At 49.9% G+C, this 18,336-nt stretch overlaps 6 protein-coding genes across 6 annotated transcripts in view; 2 read left to right on the top strand and 4 right to left on the bottom strand.

Annotated features, from left to right (window-relative positions):
• Positions 1 to 425: 425 nt before the first annotated feature.
• On the bottom strand, positions 426 to 3,704 carry PENARI_c021G11225 (putative nuclear serine protease HtrA2/Nma111; the record flags this gene model as incomplete). Its single annotated transcript, XM_022635278.1, has 4 exons — positions 426 to 590; positions 664 to 861; positions 916 to 3,219; positions 3,291 to 3,704. 4 exons carry the CDS (start codon positions 3,702 to 3,704, stop codon positions 426 to 428), a joined length of 3,081 nt encoding a protein of 1,026 aa, XP_022484919.1.
• An 832-nt stretch (positions 3,705 to 4,536) lies between these two features.
• On the bottom strand, positions 4,537 to 5,738 carry PENARI_c021G01479 (uncharacterized protein; the record flags this gene model as incomplete). Its single annotated transcript, XM_022635154.1, has 2 exons — positions 4,537 to 5,264; positions 5,570 to 5,738. The coding sequence occupies 2 exons, from the start codon at positions 5,736 to 5,738 to the stop codon at positions 4,537 to 4,539; spliced, it is 897 nt and encodes a 298-aa protein (XP_022484926.1).
• Positions 5,739 to 10,191: 4,453 nt separating this feature from the next.
• On the top strand, positions 10,192 to 11,404 carry PENARI_c021G01837 (DUF2841 domain-containing protein; the record flags this gene model as incomplete). The annotated part of the gene is made up of 3 exons (XM_022635164.1): positions 10,192 to 10,549; positions 10,600 to 10,785; positions 10,839 to 11,404. The coding sequence occupies 3 exons, from the start codon at positions 10,192 to 10,194 to the stop codon at positions 11,402 to 11,404; spliced, it is 1,110 nt and encodes a 369-aa protein (XP_022484882.1).
• Positions 11,405 to 12,154: 750 nt separating this feature from the next.
• Positions 12,155 to 13,598, bottom strand: PENARI_c021G07087 (putative endo-1,4-beta-xylanase; the record flags this gene model as incomplete). Its single annotated transcript, XM_022635224.1, has 5 exons — positions 12,155 to 12,915; positions 12,970 to 13,083; positions 13,144 to 13,276; positions 13,331 to 13,487; positions 13,546 to 13,598. 5 exons carry the CDS (start codon positions 13,596 to 13,598, stop codon positions 12,155 to 12,157), a joined length of 1,218 nt encoding a protein of 405 aa, XP_022484985.1.
• A 937-nt stretch (positions 13,599 to 14,535) lies between these two features.
• Positions 14,536 to 16,052, bottom strand: PENARI_c021G04461 (HSP70/90 family co-chaperone CNS1; the record flags this gene model as incomplete). The annotated part of the gene is made up of 4 exons (XM_022635188.1): positions 14,536 to 14,606; positions 14,666 to 15,367; positions 15,424 to 15,696; positions 15,758 to 16,052. The coding sequence occupies 4 exons, from the start codon at positions 16,050 to 16,052 to the stop codon at positions 14,536 to 14,538; spliced, it is 1,341 nt and encodes a 446-aa protein (XP_022484945.1).
• Positions 16,053 to 16,723: 671 nt separating this feature from the next.
• PENARI_c021G09046 (3-isopropylmalate dehydrogenase) overlaps positions 16,724 to 18,336 on the top strand; it is a gene marked incomplete at both ends in the record, with an annotated part of 2,387 nt that continues 774 nt past the window's right edge. Inside the window, 3 exons of the mRNA XM_022635244.1 lie at positions 16,724 to 17,195; positions 17,254 to 17,677; positions 17,729 to 17,929. Of these exons, the coding sequence (XP_022484914.1) occupies positions 16,724 to 17,195; positions 17,254 to 17,677; positions 17,729 to 17,929 (1,097 nt within the window). The remainder of the gene's footprint in view (positions 17,196 to 17,253; positions 17,678 to 17,728; positions 17,930 to 18,336) is intronic.

Below are 18,336 nucleotides of genomic sequence, written 5' to 3'. Positions count from 1 at the left end.
GGTAAGGGGTTTCGTGGGCAGTGCCTAGACTACTGTAATAGGGTTAACATAAACCGGAGATACGTAGCTCCTCTATTTAATTAATTGCCTACGGAGAGAGTTTGCAGTAGACCTCAGTATCACCCCTTTTCATCAGTATACACCAGGGGCTAGCACAGCTAGCACACCAAATACCGAATACCCAAAGCCACTACAACTACAACAAGGCACCAAAAACGATATTTAGCTCAAGCAAGAAGAGAGGGCCCATATGCAAGATTGTGATTTTGTACTCGGCCGCTCCATGTAGAACACGCCATGAGATAAATATTAAAAAAACGGCAAGAAACAACAACGAAGTACCCCCTATCCGAGCCGATCCCGACAGCGCCTGCGACGTGATATTATACAAGATTCCAGCTGCCCCAAACAACAACTCTTCATACTCATTCCATATCAGGCTCGATATCACTGCCTCCCTCAACGCCCTCGTCCATGGCTTCGGGGTTCAGGTTGGCTGCATCGGGAGCAACACCGATTTGGGTCTCGTAGGAGATGGTGCGCCAACCGGCTGGGACGGTGGGGTCCTTGACATATTCGGACATGGGGAACTAGCGATATGTTAGAATAAGATCTGTCCTTTTCCTCTATATGCAGAGGAAGGGAGTAGAAGTGGGAACTTACGTAGTGGTCGTTCTTCTTCATGGTGACCACCCATGGAACGTTGTCAAAGGTGACGGCGCGAATGCGGAAGTACTCGTTATCGGGGATCTTGCGCACCTCCCGAATGAAGCTGTCTAAGTCTGGGGTCGAGACACTGTTGACAGCAGTGAGGAAGTTGGTAGGAGCAAGACCGTAGTGGTAAGCGGGGGAACCGCGGCTCTGAAAAAGGGTTAGTGTATTACAAGGGAGAAGAAAAAGAGTGTCAAAACATACCCTTGCGCTCACGTAGATCTCACTGTGAACCTTGGAGATCTGCTGGCGAACAGCGTGATGCGGCTTTTGCAGGACAGCACCACAGAAGACAAGAGCGCGGTCCGTCTCGATGTCCTCAGTGTGAACTGTCGGGACGCGGATGCTGACTTCCTCGCCGTTACGAACAACCACTGCGTCTAGGACATCCTTCTCATACATGACATCTAGCTCGGAGACACGAGTGATAAGCTGACCGTCCAAAGTGAGGATGATATCAGCCTCCTGGAAACTAGTGGTAGGGTCGGGTGTGACAGCTGCAGGCGGGCTGTCAACCTTGCGCACCATGAAGAGCTGGTGGCGCGAGGGGTTGGCCTCGGTGACCTTGTTAATCCAGTCCTGGGAGACACCCATGATACGAGCCTGGCTCATCTGCACGACGTAGCTTTCCATGTTCAAGATGCGCAGCTTGGGGGTCACTCCTTTCTGGATCTTCTCAGTCACGGGGAGCAGGTATGGCGTGGCAAGTCCGAGGTGGTATTCGATATCCTTGTGGGAGCTGGCAGAGCGCTCGCCAAGGTAGTTCAGCCACAGGGCCTGTACCACGCCGTCTTCACCGACCAACACACCATTTGAACATTGCGCGCTGAGTCCGGTGTCCACAGTGACGGCATCCAGGTTGATGGCGCGGTAACGAGGAGCCGCGGAATTTGCGGGGATCGAGACAGTTGTGATGTCAGTGACAGTGGTCTTTGCCACAACGATGCGGTAGTTTTGGTTGAAGCCAACGAAGATAGTATCTTGGCCTTGCTTGATGTAGTTAGTGCTGAGCTGAGCGCTCTTGACTGGAGCCTTTACGAGGCTGGGGTCATATTGAATGATGGTATAGTTCTGAAGCGGGTGGAGGAAGACCACCTTGGCACTGACAATGATTGAGTCGGCCACGGTGATGTTGATGTCACAAAGGTCATAGGGCACGATAGCTCGAGACACGACCACCAGACCCTTTTCAGCGTCAATAACCAGACCAAATCCAGTCTTCTTCGCCTGTGGGTATCCATCCAGCTTCAACGGCATGATACAAGACACGCGCACGAAGCTACGCACGATTTCAGCCGCAGCAGGCTGGCTGATGCCATCCAGCTGGATGAAATTCGCCTCCATGGGGACAGGGGGTTCAGCAGGAATAGGATCGGCGATGTCAGAAAAATCCCAGATGCCAGAGTCGTCATTTCGGACGGCCAAGCGCATCTTCGGGTGCCAGTGACGGTCGACGTAAATGATGCTTGTTCCTTTTGTGTGAAGGTCACGAATGTGACGGTAAGAGATTACCACACGAGTTCGATCAGGAATGCCCTTCATGACTTCTACGAACTCGTTGAGATTACGAATTGGTCGCTTGTCAATGGAATCGATGATCCATCCAGCCACAGTGTTCTCCAGTTTAAATGAGCCTGCCGATTCACAGACGTAGACTCCGCGAGTGGCAATCGCATAAAGGCGGGACTGCTGGTAAGACAGATTGTGGAATGTAGCGCCGGCAACAGTCACGAATCGGTCTGGAGTGATTTCGTGGAGATCGCCCACTTGGCATTCGACCTCAACATCCTGACCTCCTCTCTGAACCAGCAGCTTGATCACACCACCAACGCTCGAGTCCAGGATATCGTCGAGACGGACAAACTGCGTGAGAAGCTCTCCATTGACCTTCAAAAGCACATCTCCTTCTAGAAGCTTACCATCGGCAGGACCTTCAGGCAAAATGATCTCAGCTGCAAGCATGTTTGTCTCAGCAGGCGCAGCCGCACGAACGGCAGCCTCCCACTCCGGAGTTAGACCGAGACGACGGCACTCGTCGAAAGGCCGCAAGACCCACTGGGTCTGGATGGTACCACGAGTGACAGGCTTGCCTTCCTGGATACACTCTAGTGCGCGACGCGGGCGATCCAACGGCAAGAAATAGTCCGTTGCAGCTCCATCGGCTCTGCCACCAGCCTGCAAAGCGACTGCATGGCCATCGATGTTGACGACTGGACTTCCAGAACTACCACCACTAGCTGCAGCTGCGGCCTGAATATAGTTCGTGTTGAAATCACAGTATCCCTCGCCATATTCGGGGGCATTTCGGTCCAATCGACTAATTACACCGGACAGAATGCTCAGCTTTTCTCCGGCATCGTTACCCACCACACGGATTTCCGTGCCAACTCGTGCTCCATCAGGTTGAAGCTTGAGCTCGGTGAGAGCCATGTACCGAATCTTCGCGGGATCGAACTGCAAAATACCGAAATCGTGAACGGGGTCCCGGTAGACAGGCTTGACATCGCACTATAATTGACCAATTTTGTTAGTAGACGAACATTTATATTTGGATGAAACCCATGGCCGTATCGACTTACCTCCTCGTGATTATCGAAGATACAGTATCCCCAGAAAGGACCGGCACCAACCACATGGCGATTGGTCAAGATGTACCCACGCTTTGCATCCACAACAAAGCCCGTAGCCTGGCTGGACATGGAGAGCTCCGTGTCAAACGAGCAAGTCTGACAGAAGTGAATCGAGACGGCACTCTTCACGACCTTCTCAATAGTAGCCTGCCACTCAGGCGAATCTGCCGGAGCAGGGGCTACAGCAGGTGAAGGCGCTTCATCCAAGTCCTCCTCGACATTGTACACAGTTCCGTTGGCGGGTGTTGCGTCGCCGGGGGTCAAGATGGCACCCTCGGGTCGAAGCTGCTTGTTGGGACGCTCAGCAGCATTGGAGGCAGTGCTGCGCTTTCGCTTTGCACTCAAATCTCCATGAGCATCCATGGCACAAGTAGCAGAGGTGTTGCGCAAACGAGGCCGGAGGTGGCTGGCAAAGGACGAAACTGTCCGAAAGGACCCTGGAACTAGCAATGCGGAGACCGAAACGAAAAGCAATTGGAGACTTTGGATATGCGGACGATGCGGGGATAAAAAGGAATGCGACGGCGCAGATGACCGATCGGCGGAGACAGTCTTAGGGCTCAAAGGAGTGATTTGCTGAAGGGAAGGTAACTTAGGGAAAGCGGGTTTTGCGATTGACAAGCTCCTTCTGCACACAGCTAGCAGAGAACAAGACATCCACACTAAGATGAATGAAATGAAGCAAAAGAGGCTTTAGACGTCGAAGGCGGAGAGCAAAGGAAGCACGCTGATTGGCGGGAGGCCCTCACGCGATGTGATCCCATGGCATCAACTTGCAGCTAAGGTGCAGTCGGACATTCCTACGATTTCCTATTGTTGCCTAGTTTTTGGATAATGTCATATTCAGTCTAATGTACAGGTCTGCCTTTTTTGCCTTCCTTCCCTAGTGTCTATCTAGGTATCTTCCCGTTTGAAACGAGAACCCCATGCTCTGTAATCATAGAGATAAAATGTGCCCAAGATCTTTAGGTAACACGCCTGATATCTCCCAGCAGATGTCACGCATGGTGGGAGGCCCATGGTTATGCTAGTATGCATGGTGGAGGATGCTGGGCGGCGCCTCCCACACAAAGACTTGCGTTAGTGGCCCAAAACAGGTGCGGATGATTCCCGATTGCCGCAGCGAACAAATCAGGAGCTCGATATAGATGTGGCGTGTCTTCTCACGCGGAAGACCGCATACTCCACAGCTTGCTCAGACAACAGACTCGCCCAGAGCGCCAGGGCTGGGCCCCCCATTACCCTGAGGGCTGAGGCGTTGTGGCGTCGAGGCTTTGCCAGGTCGAGAGAAAAGCTCGTTGAGCTTGGTGTACAGGTCATTTATACTCGGGAGATTGGGTGGCGGCGTCATGATGGCTGGCGCTTGGGGCGCAACACCACCCGGTTTCTTGGCTCGATCAGCGATGGTTGCGAGGTAGGCCAAGTTGGCTTGCAAGCGTCGCATGCATTCAATGTATTCAGGGCTCGGTTTCTGCCCGGCTTTTGATGGATCGACTACCTGCTCTGTGGTGGGTGAATTTGGGTCTGGGTTGGAGGCAGCACCGGCCTTTCCAGCGGCTTGAAGATTGACCACTTCCTGCAGCAGGGCAGAGTTGATATCAAGAAGTGCAGTGACGCGGGCCTTTTCACGCGCGGCAAACTGTGCTTGAGCTTGAGCTTGAGCCTGAGCCTGAGCCTGGGCCTGAGCCTGGGCGGGGACCGCAGGAGAAGCACCGCTTTGAGGAGAATTCATCTGTGAAGGGGGTTTGGGCTGGGTGCCGAGGAGGTTATTCGCCGAAATCGAGGCCATGTTTTGAGAAAAGGTTTGCGCTACTTGTGATGGCATATTTTGACCGGACGTGCCTTGAGAGGGGACGAATTGGCCCATGGTGGTGGGAACAGGGGTCTGGTTGAAGGGTGCTGAGAAGTTCTCCATAGGTGCTGCTGATATATTAGAGTCAGTTTAGAAGGCTTCAAGAGAAAGTTTTTCCCTAAGGACCACCGCAGGCAAATAACGATAAGTAAGGTCCGACAATGCCAAGGAACACTGCTGTAGCGGCACCAAGGAGGGCTGGGATGGTGACACAGGAGTTCATGAGGGGGGAGGGGAAAAATAGCTCAGTTCTATCTTGAGCCTCATGCAAGTGGCCCCTTTTCTCGACTGGAGCAGGTGGAAGGTGACAGGTACCCAAACCGAAGACGAAAAAAGGGAGGTGGGAGGGGGGTGGGGGGAAGGTTTGTCCACGAACCGGAGGATTGGGGAAAGCCTGAAGGCATCATAGCTCCAGGCTGCATGGGCATAGCAAAGGAATGCTGCGGTGGCTTTGACTGATACGGAGCCGCGTTAGAATAAAAAGGCGTCTGTTGCGGGCTCTGCGTCGGGACGGGATAGCCTGCCGGATAACCACTGGGGTCCATTGTGTGCCGGGAACTAAAGGGGGTGGCACCCGTCCTGTAATATCTCTTCCCGCGATCCCTCTGTTACTATGCACGGACGAGACGAAGAATCCAGGGGGAAGTCGAGATCTAGAAAGCTCGATCTGTGGTGATTGGCCCAGACGAAAGAACCGGGATGCGCTGGAACACGATCGAGAGATAGATGGCCCGGATTCAGAGCGATCGGCTAATGGCTCATGCAGCGGAGTCTGTGGAGACACGGGCCCCCAACTGTAAGATGGGGAAGATGATCACGGAGATGGACTTTGGATGTTTGAGATCGTATCTGATGATCTTGTTCAAGCAAACATCGACAAAGAGACATGAGGATCCCGGAAACAAAATCACGTGGCATATATGGGCCTCAGGCAGGATTGTGACTCAACTATTTGGCCTAAAAAGTGATGCCTGAAAAGGACATGTGACTCTGCCCTAACTTATAAGTTACTTCTCCAGGACTTACTGAATCCACACATTCTATATGTATTGTGTGTTTCATTCTTACTCCTTGTAAGTTAACTAGATCTCATTCTAGGCCTGTATCCCCCCTTCATATCGCTACGCCCGCAGGATTGCGATACATGACGTGTAGACCAGGTATGTTTCAGCTCCCTCTTACCGCTCTCTTGCCTATCACACTGCAATTGCACGTACTTTTGAATTGCCACCAAAATATCCTGGCAAACGAGGGACAGAGCTATGTGTCGTATACTCCGTACTCCGTGCCAAGAAATTCCTTGGCACCGATAGACTGTCTGACCGCGGCTCCACTGGAACCTCGCTCTCGCTCCCAAACCACGTTGGGCACTCCCGATGCACACAATTCCCACATGAGAGTGGGTGTTTTTCCGTGATCGGTACCCCCACTACAGTAGACGTGATGTGTCAAGCAGTGGGAGTAACCGGCGGCTTGGCTTCCAAAAAGAATGAAGCGCTGGCCGATCCTGAACTTTGTCGATCAACAATCGGGGGCCCCGATGTACACTGTTCTGTCTGAAAGCATGTGATACCAGAAATGTACAAGCTGCAGGGGAGTGAAATCGAGCTATTGCCGGGAGCCGGTTTGACGACTCAAAAGCATACGGGTCCACAGCGAATATGCAAGCTGCTCAAAGGGGACTGTGGATCTTGTTCGAGCGTCATGCGGGCGCCACAGGTTCCATTGAAGCATCTCAATTCCAGGAAATGCAAGTTGGTGATCCCTGAACGTAAACAGAAGTATGGGGCTGGACTTTCCTGGTATGGCGGCGTTTCAGCTAGCCACAGTGGACCAAAATCGCCCTCACAACGCCTAGCGTAGGGCTTGGCCTACTTGTAGCCTTTTAAGCTGCCTGAGCCTCAGTTTCTGCATTGTATCAGACAATCTGATACAGTAGTTCTCGTAAACAGGTGGATTAATCAACACTCTCTTCTACTGTCCACAAACACCTTGACTCGAACACAACTTATGTGTGTTCCTAGCAATAGTTCAGTGCTTGGATTTTCGACAAACACCAAACACGGCTAAAAGGATAAAAGAATAGCAGCTGATGTTACACGTACATCGAGTTCCTCAACTGGAAAGCTTTCCACATGAGAAGTTGGACCGACATCGTATACATGTCCAAACTCAATCGAACGCCCAATGACAATAAGCTTAAGCATTGATTTCAAAGCGTCGTATTTGGATAAATATCTCTAACGTTTTCCATCACTAGAATTTTGTCATTGCGTGTGGCTTAGCTGGCCCACATCATTTCTGTCTTGCAGACTACAACCTCGGTAATTCCGAGAGGTCTCTGACGTTTACAATGATACTACCAGAAGAACACCCACAATATCCCCTTTGGGAAAACTCGGTGAGAGGCTTATCATGCGTTATCCCGGCAGATGGAATTGCAATAATAACAGCTCCACACGAGCCTCGTCTCCGATATTGATTAAATAAATTTAATTGAGGCCCAGGCACCTGGATCGACACTTGCTGTAACGTTATTAGTGGAGCAAGGCATATAGTGCGGTGGCAAATTGAGCAGCCGCACGGTAATTGTGTAGACTTCTTCAGCTGGCCTCGGAAGTTGCGGGTAAAATACCATTTTTGACAGCAGATTTTCCTTTCATCTAAAGGTAAGCTTACTGTAGATAGAAGGTGCTTCAAGCGCCCCCAGAGAATGGAAAGGTATGACTTTTGCTTTGGTCGGACTTTGTATTTCACGCAGCCGTGTTCCAACACGGGGTTATGCACGTAGAGACCCATTAGCCTAATGCATTCGAGAGCATGTCAAACTTGGAAGATTGGCAAGTGAGGACTTTTGGGCAGGGATGACTGGGATATGGGGGCATCTATGCATGCATTGAATGCCCGCATTCCTAAGCTGCCCCCGTCCATAGCCGCTAGTTGTACAACTATCGTTAATGGATCTGCCTAAGCCCGACGTGGAAGGACGCTTGAGTCATAGATTGACTTCTGATCAACCGGCCAATCTGAAGTCAATCTTGCTCTTCTCAACGTTAACAGACTACGATAGATCACCTTGAGATACATGGAGGCGGATGGAAATTAGCCCGCTGTGTACTTTGGTCAGACCAAAGAAACTCTCCACGAATTCTCCTCAACTCGAGATCTTTTACAAGGACAAGCCAATTGTTATATTTATAGACGAGGACATCGGGAATCGAAAAGTTCTCTGCAAATCAAAGTGATATGCAAATCGCCATCTTCCGAACTCAATGGAGAATTCTCCCTGATCGAATTGGGCCCCCTGATCACAGCGAGGCCATGTGGATAGACCCGAAGATAAATCCACTGTAACTGAGTTCGGCCGAGTGTTAATGTACTTGATCTGCAAAGACGTTGGAGACAACGAAGACCTCGGTAAAGTACGAGATCCCGAGATCATCTATAGAAACGACACTAGTATCGAATCTTTTGCTAAGTTCCCCTAGAATCCTATGATGCCCGATCCCTCACATGGAAAGGCGCCTCTACACGCATCCTAGATCGTGTCATAAACCACTTAAGCCAACTGAATCAGTCTCACTAGGAAACGGAGCAAGCAAGGGGCCAGGAGACTGGGCGCCAAAACCATTGGGCTCAGGCAACCAGTGGGCCTGTACGCCGTACAAAGTTCCGTCGCGGACGTTTGCCGATCTCTCATTCCGATCTGGCCATCTGCCGTCAAAATAGCGCTCCTTTTGTCCGATTATGGGATTCTCTGTAACGGAAAACATGTCCGTAACCGTTGAGCGTAAGATCGGCCAACACCTGTTACCGTGTTTCACTCGATCCATAGAACCACTCACCATGGTCTGTAGCCATTTAAGTGCCAGTATTGCTATGCTGAAACGGCATTGCAACAGTCAGCCCTAGAGACCCAGATTCTCCAAGGGAAATATTGCAGTTAACAACCAAGGCGCAGTACCTTTGGGTAGTTCTAATAATATGTAGACATCAAACTGGGCTAGCATTGAGATGCAACTAGTCTTTAGCACGTCATGTTCTGATCGTGATACTCGGGGATTTTCCGATGGGCCACAGGGCAAATGACGAGGAGAAGGATTGAATTCCAAATCTACTCAACATGTAAGTGCGCTCCCACAGGACCTTACCCATGTTTCGATACTGTATCTACACCGAAATTTGTAGATCCGTACTTTGTGCGTCCCCACCGGCCTTTTATCGCCCCTGCCTGGAGCTGAGTCTCTTTCCAAAGTCTGGTGCGCTATAGGTATGCGCCACAGCTGACAAGTCTAGTGGCTGTGTATAATAAATCACTATCCTCTTGCCCATCAACTTGGCACTCTGATTAACGGTGAGTGGGTGAGGTTGCTTTTGGGCGTCTAGTACAGCATGGTTCTCGCTCTTCCTCATACATATTTTATGCCTGTAGGAAATCCTTTTGTGTTCTACCCCGCCATGCAGCTGAAGCTAATCCTTTCAGACAAATAGCCAGACAGGGTGGAAATCCCGGGAACAGCCATTGAGCGCAAACTCTTGGGTACTGCACTCCCAATCTGTGATTTATCTGATAGAGCTGACCCTGTCCAGACCCCAGAAGCAATGTCGAGACAACCACAGGAAGAGCTGGGGTACCCTCATTTTGCTCTGATCTATGTTGATCGAAATGGCAATCTTTGTCAAAGATCATCCGAGTCAATCGCTGAGCACCGCGAGAGAATCTTCACACCCAGAGTGAGAGATGAATTCCTCAGGGCAGTGGCAATTTCGAGAGAGTCGCAAACAGCCCCGAGTCAACGTGAGTCCGTTCTCTCCCTGCACGGGGTGTTTGATTAACTCCCAACGGTGCCCCATGCAACATTGGCCAACCAAACGACAGAATATAACGGCCACAGCCCCCCATCACAGAGACAAATTGCCAACCATAATGAAATGAATATAAAGCAGAGTATGCAGCAAACCGGACCCAGCCCCCACATCCAACCGGTCCAGCCCGAAATGTGGTCAAACCCCGAGTCCTTGCCTCACTGGCGAAGCTCACGGCCCAGGAAGAGAAATTTCGGAGGCCAAAATCTCAACTTGACCTCTCACCAGAAAGTGTCTATTTTTATAAAAGACCGAGACCTACTACGTCAGTACTATGAGAGGGTTTTCCAGAATCTGCAACAAACCAACTGCCGTGTTCTTGCAAAAGCCTACGTCAAACTAGTTGAGCCACGCAAGCAGGTCAACTACCCCTATAATGGACGGAAGATCATTGCAGGGAGAACCCAACAGCTCAGTCCAGAGGCAACAAAGCCTCCATGGTGGCCATCTGGGGTGAGCCACCGGGAGCCAGATCATCTTCCCAAAGTTGGTAAGATACTACTCATTCCAAAGCCCTCACCCAGGGCTAACAGTGTACAGAGCGCATTCGACTTTTAGTGCACATTCTGTGTGAGCTGCATGGAAGCCACGGAGTTACAACGACTAGACTGAAAGAATGTGACCAGCCTATTCGACGTCAGATTCTTCCGGTCGATCGTCTAGAAATCCTAGACGAGGCATACCAAGTTCGCGAGGCGGAAGAGAATTTCGAGAATGGAGTCACAAGTAAGCTAGTATGCACTTCACAGCTTCAAAGCACCAAAACTCACCCTCTACAGATGGAGAAGAACCCGTGTGGATTTCTCGTGCCAACCTCCCTGACAATACAGGAGACACTTCCAGCGAACAAAGCTCACCGACCGAGCCAGACCATACTCAAACCACAACCAAGTCAGAGTGCAGTGACGAAGCACTAGCCATCGATACCTCACAACTTCTCATCCCATTCGATGATCCCCGAACGAACGCTTCCCCATACCCTCCCAACCTATATAACCCGCCAATGCACATAAGCCCCCACACGCAATATATGCCAGTTGAGCAGGTTGCCCGTGGGTCGACATCGCCACTTGAGTTGAAAAGAAAACGCGAAGAGTCCGCTGGGACAAACTTGGTTGATCGGACACGTCAAATGGGCCCTACACCATATCAGTATCCTGGAAACGTCAGTACCCAACCGTTTCCCATGGGTATTTACGAAGATCCTCTTGCCATGTCTGCTGTAGGTGCTTCGATCACACCGTCTGTGCCAATATCACAGCCTATCCCAATAACTCAGTCGGCGGCGGGACCGTCTACGGAGCAGATGATGCTATATGGTTATCCATATTATTTTGATCAATGATGACCCTCGGATGAGTCCAGTACATATAATGTCTTTTGATGATAATGAATATTTTGTTGGCGTTCAAAGGAATACCCCTACCCGTTGAGGTCATTGTAACGGAATATGAGACGACCCAACTGGCTTCGAGAAGAGGACACAGACAACCCTTCAGAAGGGACAGGAATAAGAACAAGTCTAAAATGAAGAGAGAAGATAAAAAGAGTTGAGCTTGAAAAACAAGGCCAAATTTGAAAAAGCCTCGGTTACACCCCCAAATGGTAGTAAAAGAGCTAACCCTCACCCCGCTGGTTCAACGGAAATGCGTCTCATTGCAGGGCTTCCCACCAGAGCCGGATGTAGACGTGGCTGCACAGCGAGCTGCGGAGTTTGGGTCTAGAGAACATGATCTTTAAGTCATATTTCTAGATCATATTATATGATTCTATCATATGATGCCTAGTGTCCTAACCCGGCGTGACAGCATTCTTCTACCGCTCGGTACTGTGCCATTACAGCAGGCATGGAATCTGGTGCTTGCATGAACCATTGTAAGAGGGCTAGAGCTTTTTTTTCTTCTTTTGCTTTTGGTTAAGGCAAGGCTATTCATACAGTTCATGTCTTCCCCCTTACGAAGCAGTTGAAAGTGTTGAATTGAATGATATATTTATTTTGCTCGATTGATATTGAGTATCAACCTATACAGTAGTCTCGAAATAGACAGAGATAGATACACAGGCCTGCCTGGTGGACCCTTCCAACTTGGTATATCTACAGACACTGCGAGTACCAGGCATTGGAGTAGGTGCAAGTATACCCACTAGCACAAGTAGTACCTCCGGTCCATCCCGAGCCACCACACTGTCCCCAGTGAGCAACGCCAGTACTGCTACCTGAGCTAGCAGTAGTGGTAGTAGTAGCCTTAGTCGTAGTGGCGAGAGTAGTGGCAGTGGTAGTCGAAGAACCCGAACCCCCAAGAGCATTCAAGATACCAGTATAAGCAGGCTTCTTAACCAAATTATCATCCCAAGGACAGGCAGCACCCTGACCCGAAAAGGTGCTAGGCACCCAGGAGTACTTGTCAGTGTAGTCCCAGATAGTAACACCAACACACTTGGCATTAGCCACACAAGCGGCAACAGTGTCCTGATAGTCAGTCGACTGCTGAGCAAGCAAGGCAGCAGTTGAAGGCAAGGTCATACGAATGTCAAGCTCGGTATAGGCAACCTCGACACCAAGAGCCGTGAATGCAGCCAAGTTGGTAGTCTGCGCGCTCTTGCTAGGGGTACTTCCAACGATGAAATGAGCCTGCAGACCAACACCATCAATTTTGGCACCATATGACTGAACAAGCTTGACAATCTTCTGAGCGCCTGTTGACTTGGAACCGGGGGATTCGATGTTGTAGTCGTTGTAGTAGAGCTTGACGGATGGGTCGGCGGCGGCGGCAGCTGCGAACGCGATGGGGAGGTAGGCTTCGCCAATAGTTGTGTAGAAGATACTGCTGCGGTAGCTGCCGTCCTCGTTGAGGGCTGTTTCGATCCATTAGTATAGAACGACACCGAATGGTTCAGCTGGGCACTCACCTTCATTGACGACATCCCAGGCATAACACTTCCCCTTGTAGTGAGTTACAACGTTGGTGATGTGGTTCTTCATAGCCGCAATCAGTGTTGCGTTGGTCCAAGTGCCGCTTGAGACTATTCATCTGTCAGATCACGTTCCAATATAATGAGCTATGTGAGGACAGCGAGAATTACCCCAGCTGGGCAGTTGACTATGCCAGACCAAGTTATGGCATCGGAGCTTCTGGCCATTGGTAGAAGCAAGGTCTGCAATGACATCGCCCTTGGTGAACGAGAAGGTGTTCTGCGTTGGCTCAGTCGCATCCCACTATCAATTCAATTGTTAGCAGGTTCCAGCCAACCAAACGAGCAATATGCAAACCTTTTGAGAGTTGCCAGGGGTAATCTGACCAAAGTCATCTCTGTTGCTCAACTGAGTCAAATATGCGCTATCGGTCAACTCAGGGTTGTCAGTCGCTGATCCGAAGTATAGCAGTCCTTTGGCAACGGCAGCAGTGTTCAAGCCAGCTGCTTGTGTTCTACCAAGATATCAGTATTAGTATATAGCCTTGTTGAACTAATCGGTGATATTCATACAACTGAGGCAAAACACCAGCCAATGCCAGGGCAATAGCAGACAAATGAACCATAGTGACGAAGGAATTAAAGCTCGCCGATATTTAGTCTCACCACAAGCTTTAATTCTTCAAAGAGAAAGATACCGCCCAAGCTCCTTATATAGTTCAAAACAAAGCGCGATGTCAAATTGCCAGGGCCCTAATTTGGATATTTTTCAGCATCTGCCCCGGCGCTAGGCAGCTTCACATTGGTCGCTACAGCCATTCGGGCCGACAGCCCGTGGCGTAGTTGTCGCGGCCATTCAAACTAGTCGAAAGGGGTCTTTTAGCTCGGATCATGCTTCGGGACTTGGGATAATATGATCTCATGCATGAAGGTAGGTAGTTAGCCAGAGTGGTAGAGTAATAGCCACGGAGCGGAGCTCCACATATGCAGAACACCCGGAGGGGACGCCGTATTTTCTTCACGGCAAAAGAGAAAATGGGGAACCCTTGAAGAGGCTTAATCCCAATCAGGTGAAGTTGAAGGATAGGGCTAAATGCACGGGTAAATGTGTCTTGCCTTCCTAAGAACTCAAACGTATCTGGGGTATTCTTTTGTGTTTATTGCCGAGATTAGCATAATATTTATTTCAGGGTAAACTAGCACTATAATGCCAAGGCTAGACTACGTATCCCCTCACTTGATTGAGCCTATATTAGCGCCCATGAGATGAGCCTGCATAGGAACTCTCAAATCTCGAGTGTGACGGCTACGATCAATACGAACCAAGGCTTGATAAGTCAACGTGGGATAGGAACAGTGCGACATGCTTCCGGAGGGCGCTGCCTCTATAATTGAGCCATATCTATGTAAAGCCAAAGGTGCAAATATGTACATGAACAGACATCTTGGAGGGTATCAGCTAATTTATCGTGGAATTGCTTGAGGTAAAGCCAAAACCAAACGGTAGGGGTGGCGAGAGTGCCGCTGTTGAAGAAAACCAAATCCAGTCCCTGGGCAGAAATCTTAACTTCCGCCAGAGGTATGATAGTTGGTCTGCATCTGGACTTCCACTGAAAGCCAGCGGCGATCAAGAGCTAGGCGACGGGAGATATATCATCTTGTATAATGAAGCGTCCAGTTCAGCCCGTCTTACGAGCTTTCATCTCTGCAATGAATTTGCCAGTCTTCGAGAGAGGCACAATGAAGATGCTGACAAGCTCATCCACAACCTCGACCTTGCCACCAGAGAGGATCTGCAGCAAAGGCAGCTTCTTGCCGGCCTTGATCAAACCACCAGAGACGGTTTGCATGAAGCATTCAACATTGTTGATGTTGTATTCCTTCTTGGTATCCCAAGGCAGAGGGAAAATGTACTCCAGGTGATCCGTAATGGAGTTCATCTCAGAGAACGACTTGATAAAGTCAGATTGTGCCTCGATTGGGTACAAGAAAACAGCTGGGAACTCGACAGTGCTCTCCGGCGACAGAGGATCGGGAACGAGTCTGATCTTGGCATCTTCCATATCGGGGGGCTGTTCGGTCTTGCGGGTTCTGATTTGGCGGGCGCGCAGAGCGGTGCTTAGAACCATGTTCTGCTTGCGCAGCCTTTCTTCCTCTGCCTTCTTCCTGGCGGCTGCACGCTCCACCGCGGCCTTGCGCTCGGCAATCTTTTGGGAGACGGTTTTAAGGGACTTGTTTTCTGGGTCAATGGCCAGACCACGGTTTGCGGCATCCTCAGCTTCGGCGATCTTGTCGAGCTTGAACAGGGCCATGGATGAGCGGTAGAAGGCTTTTACGTTCTTGGGGTTCACCTTGAGGGCGGCAGCACAGTCGAGGGTACAGGCGCGGTAGTTTCCTGAAGCATTTGAACATTAGCAAAGCTCGTCAACAATCGAAAAAAATTGTATATACCTAGTTCCAGGTTGCACAGGGCTCGGTTGATGTGCGACACCTCTTCCAGCTTGCGCAACAATGCCGCATCGGCCTTGGGGTCCTCAGGCTTTTCCCACTTGTCGACCTTGGCATAGATGACAGCAATACTCTTGGTATAGAACTCCTTGGCATCAATCCATCGAAGCTCCGATACGGCTTCGTTACCCTGTTCCTTGAAGGTTTGCGCGACCTCAGCCTTGGTACCTTCGTTCTGCATAGCCTGCAGAGCGTCCAAGAGTACGTTTTCGCCATCTATAGAAACCAGCTGTCAGCTCAGTTCAACGATCGTATTCAACTGCCAAAAAAGACATACTCTCGTCACCCGCATTCTCAATATCGGTCATGAATAGGGGAGTCTGGTTCATCATTTTGAAAAGCTCCTCCTTGGAATGCGATTGAACGGCTGCAATAGCCGGTGGTAGATCAGGCGCATTGGGATCAGATTGACGCGCCTTTAGACCCTCCTCATTGATCGGGAAGGGAAGATCGTTGCCGGGTGCGAAGGCATCGAAGCCGGGTTGGGGAAGGCCCTGGTTTACCTCGGGAGGAACATCGTTGAGGTTGAGCGACTCGTCAAAGTCATCCGGAAGCTCTTCGACTCGCGACATCGTGAAGTGGTGCTACAAGCAAATTGGACTTTTGGAGATTGGAGATCTTCAAAAGCTTAGAAATGATATGATGCCCGCAGAGCAAACAGTGCAAACCGGAGGGGATGCCGTTGAGCCCTAGCCCTAACACCGGATTGGGCCCAGTCTGTATGTGTCACGTGATACCACTAGCCCCCTTTAGGTAAATATTATGCCTGAGGCTAATATTATAGCCCCACTTGTATACAACATGATAGACCCCCATGTTTAACTATAATGCGAGGCAATCAACAATGGGCAAAGGGGTGAGAAATGCGAGGTAAAAATACGGCAAAAACATTTTATGAGATGGTATACTCGCTTCGAGGCTTACAGCCTAACACCGCCCTAATAAGACAATATCAGTGCTGAACGGTGTTGTCAAGCCAACTTTCATCCCCCCTTTCCCTCGTTACTAAACAATTGACATCTAGAATGAACATTATTAACTAGAAATACATAGTCTAAACCGGACAGTCTTCCGCACTGCCATGACATCGGCGAAAGCCCGACCAACCCCAACCCCGCACCAGTCGGATGAAAACCGAGCTCTGATAAGTTATAGGCTGTATGACGCCCGGGGTCAAAGAAGAGGAATTATCAGATCCAACCCAACCAAAGCATACCCCAAGAACAACAGAAACACCAAAATAATGACCCAAACATTCAAAATCCTCATTCTACCCGGCGATGGCATCGGCCCAGAAGTAATGACCGAAGCCGTAAAGGTCCTCAAAGCTTTCGAAACACCGCAACGCAAGTTCGAACTACGCCAGGAACTGATAGGAGGCTGCAGCATAGACGCCCACGGCAAACCGGTAACAGACGATGTCAAGCAAGCAGCACTAAACTCAGACGCAGTCCTATTTGCCGCAGTAGGCGGACCAAAATGGGACAATGCGCGACGTGGACTCGATGGTCCTGAAGGAGGTCTGCTGCAGCTACGGAAAGCAATGGATATCTATGCGAACCTGCGCCCGTGCTCATCTACCTCGCCGAGTTCCTCTATCGCTAAGGAGTTTAGTCCGTTTCGACAGGATGTGATTGAAGGGGTTGATTTTGTAGTTGTGCGTGAGAATTGTGGTGGAGCTTATTTTGGTCGTAAGATTGAAGAGGAGACATACGGTGAGTTGAATTGATTGCTTTTTAACATGTATACGATCTTGCTGATGTTCTGATATAGCAATGGACGAATGGGGATACTCTGAAGCCGAGATCCAGCGTGTAACCCGTCTATCGGCCGAAGTGGCGCTGCGACACAATCCCCCCTGGCCAGTGATTTCTCTCGACAAGGCGAATGTGCTAGCCTCGTCGCGGCTCTGGCGCCGCGTAGTGGACAAAACTATGACTGCCGAGTACCCGCAAGTCAAGCTGGTGCACCAGCTTGCCGACTCGGCATCATTGATCCTGGCGACGAACCCGCGATCTCTGAATGGTGTTATTCTGGCAGATAATACCTTTGGTGATATGATTTCCGACCAAGCTGGGTCGATTGTCGGCACCCTTGGTGTGTTGCCGAGTGCTAGTCTTAATGGTCTTCCTGGCGATAAGACACTAAAGACGAGACCATATGGACTATATGAGCCTACACATGGGTCTGCTCCGACGTAAGTGTATATCAAAGGCGAGGCATATTGAGTGACTTCTAATATTGTTAGTATTGCCGGGCAAAACATCGCCAACCCTGTCGCGATGATCCTCTGTGTTGCGCTTATGTTCCGTTACTCGCTGAGCATGGAAGCAGAGGCTCAACGTGTGGAAGACGCTGTGCGGAAAGTGTTAGATTCAGGACTGCGGACGCCTGATTTGGGTGGCAAGGCTGGGACTAACGAAGTGGGTGATGCGATTGTATCTGCAGTGTAAGTATATGTGAAGATAAAAAAGGTCTTAATGTGAGTTTTCAGCTTGAACAGAAATACGAAGGAATGTCTTTAGCAAATGGTCTCAAAGAGCTGGCATACTGGCTAGATCATTGGAAACAAAGAACGTATGTCTTAATGTGCTCGAACGAAGGTTAGGTATTGAGATGATTGCCCCGTCCTGCAGTCCTCAGACAAACAATTATATCTGATTTCTTTGATAGAAAGGGTTAGATGAAAGGCAATGTTTGCTCGCTAAGAAGCGATGAAAGAACTGGAAATGTATCAAAATTTGGTACAGATATCATTAGAAAACCCTCCTTGGACATTTTTAATCGTCTCCTCACCTCTACATTTACTATTACTTTCTCTCTTCCTGTCTCTTGGGAGCTAAGAACCTGGCAAAC

Source organism: Penicillium arizonense (assembly GCF_001773325.1).
Source record: "Penicillium arizonense strain CBS 141311 chromosome Unknown PENARI_contig021, whole genome shotgun sequence".
Taxonomy (NCBI): Eukaryota; Fungi; Ascomycota; class Eurotiomycetes; order Eurotiales; family Aspergillaceae; genus Penicillium; species Penicillium arizonense.
The sequence above is the reverse complement of the archived record's forward strand: the minus strand, read 5'-3'. Positions and strand labels throughout refer to the sequence as shown.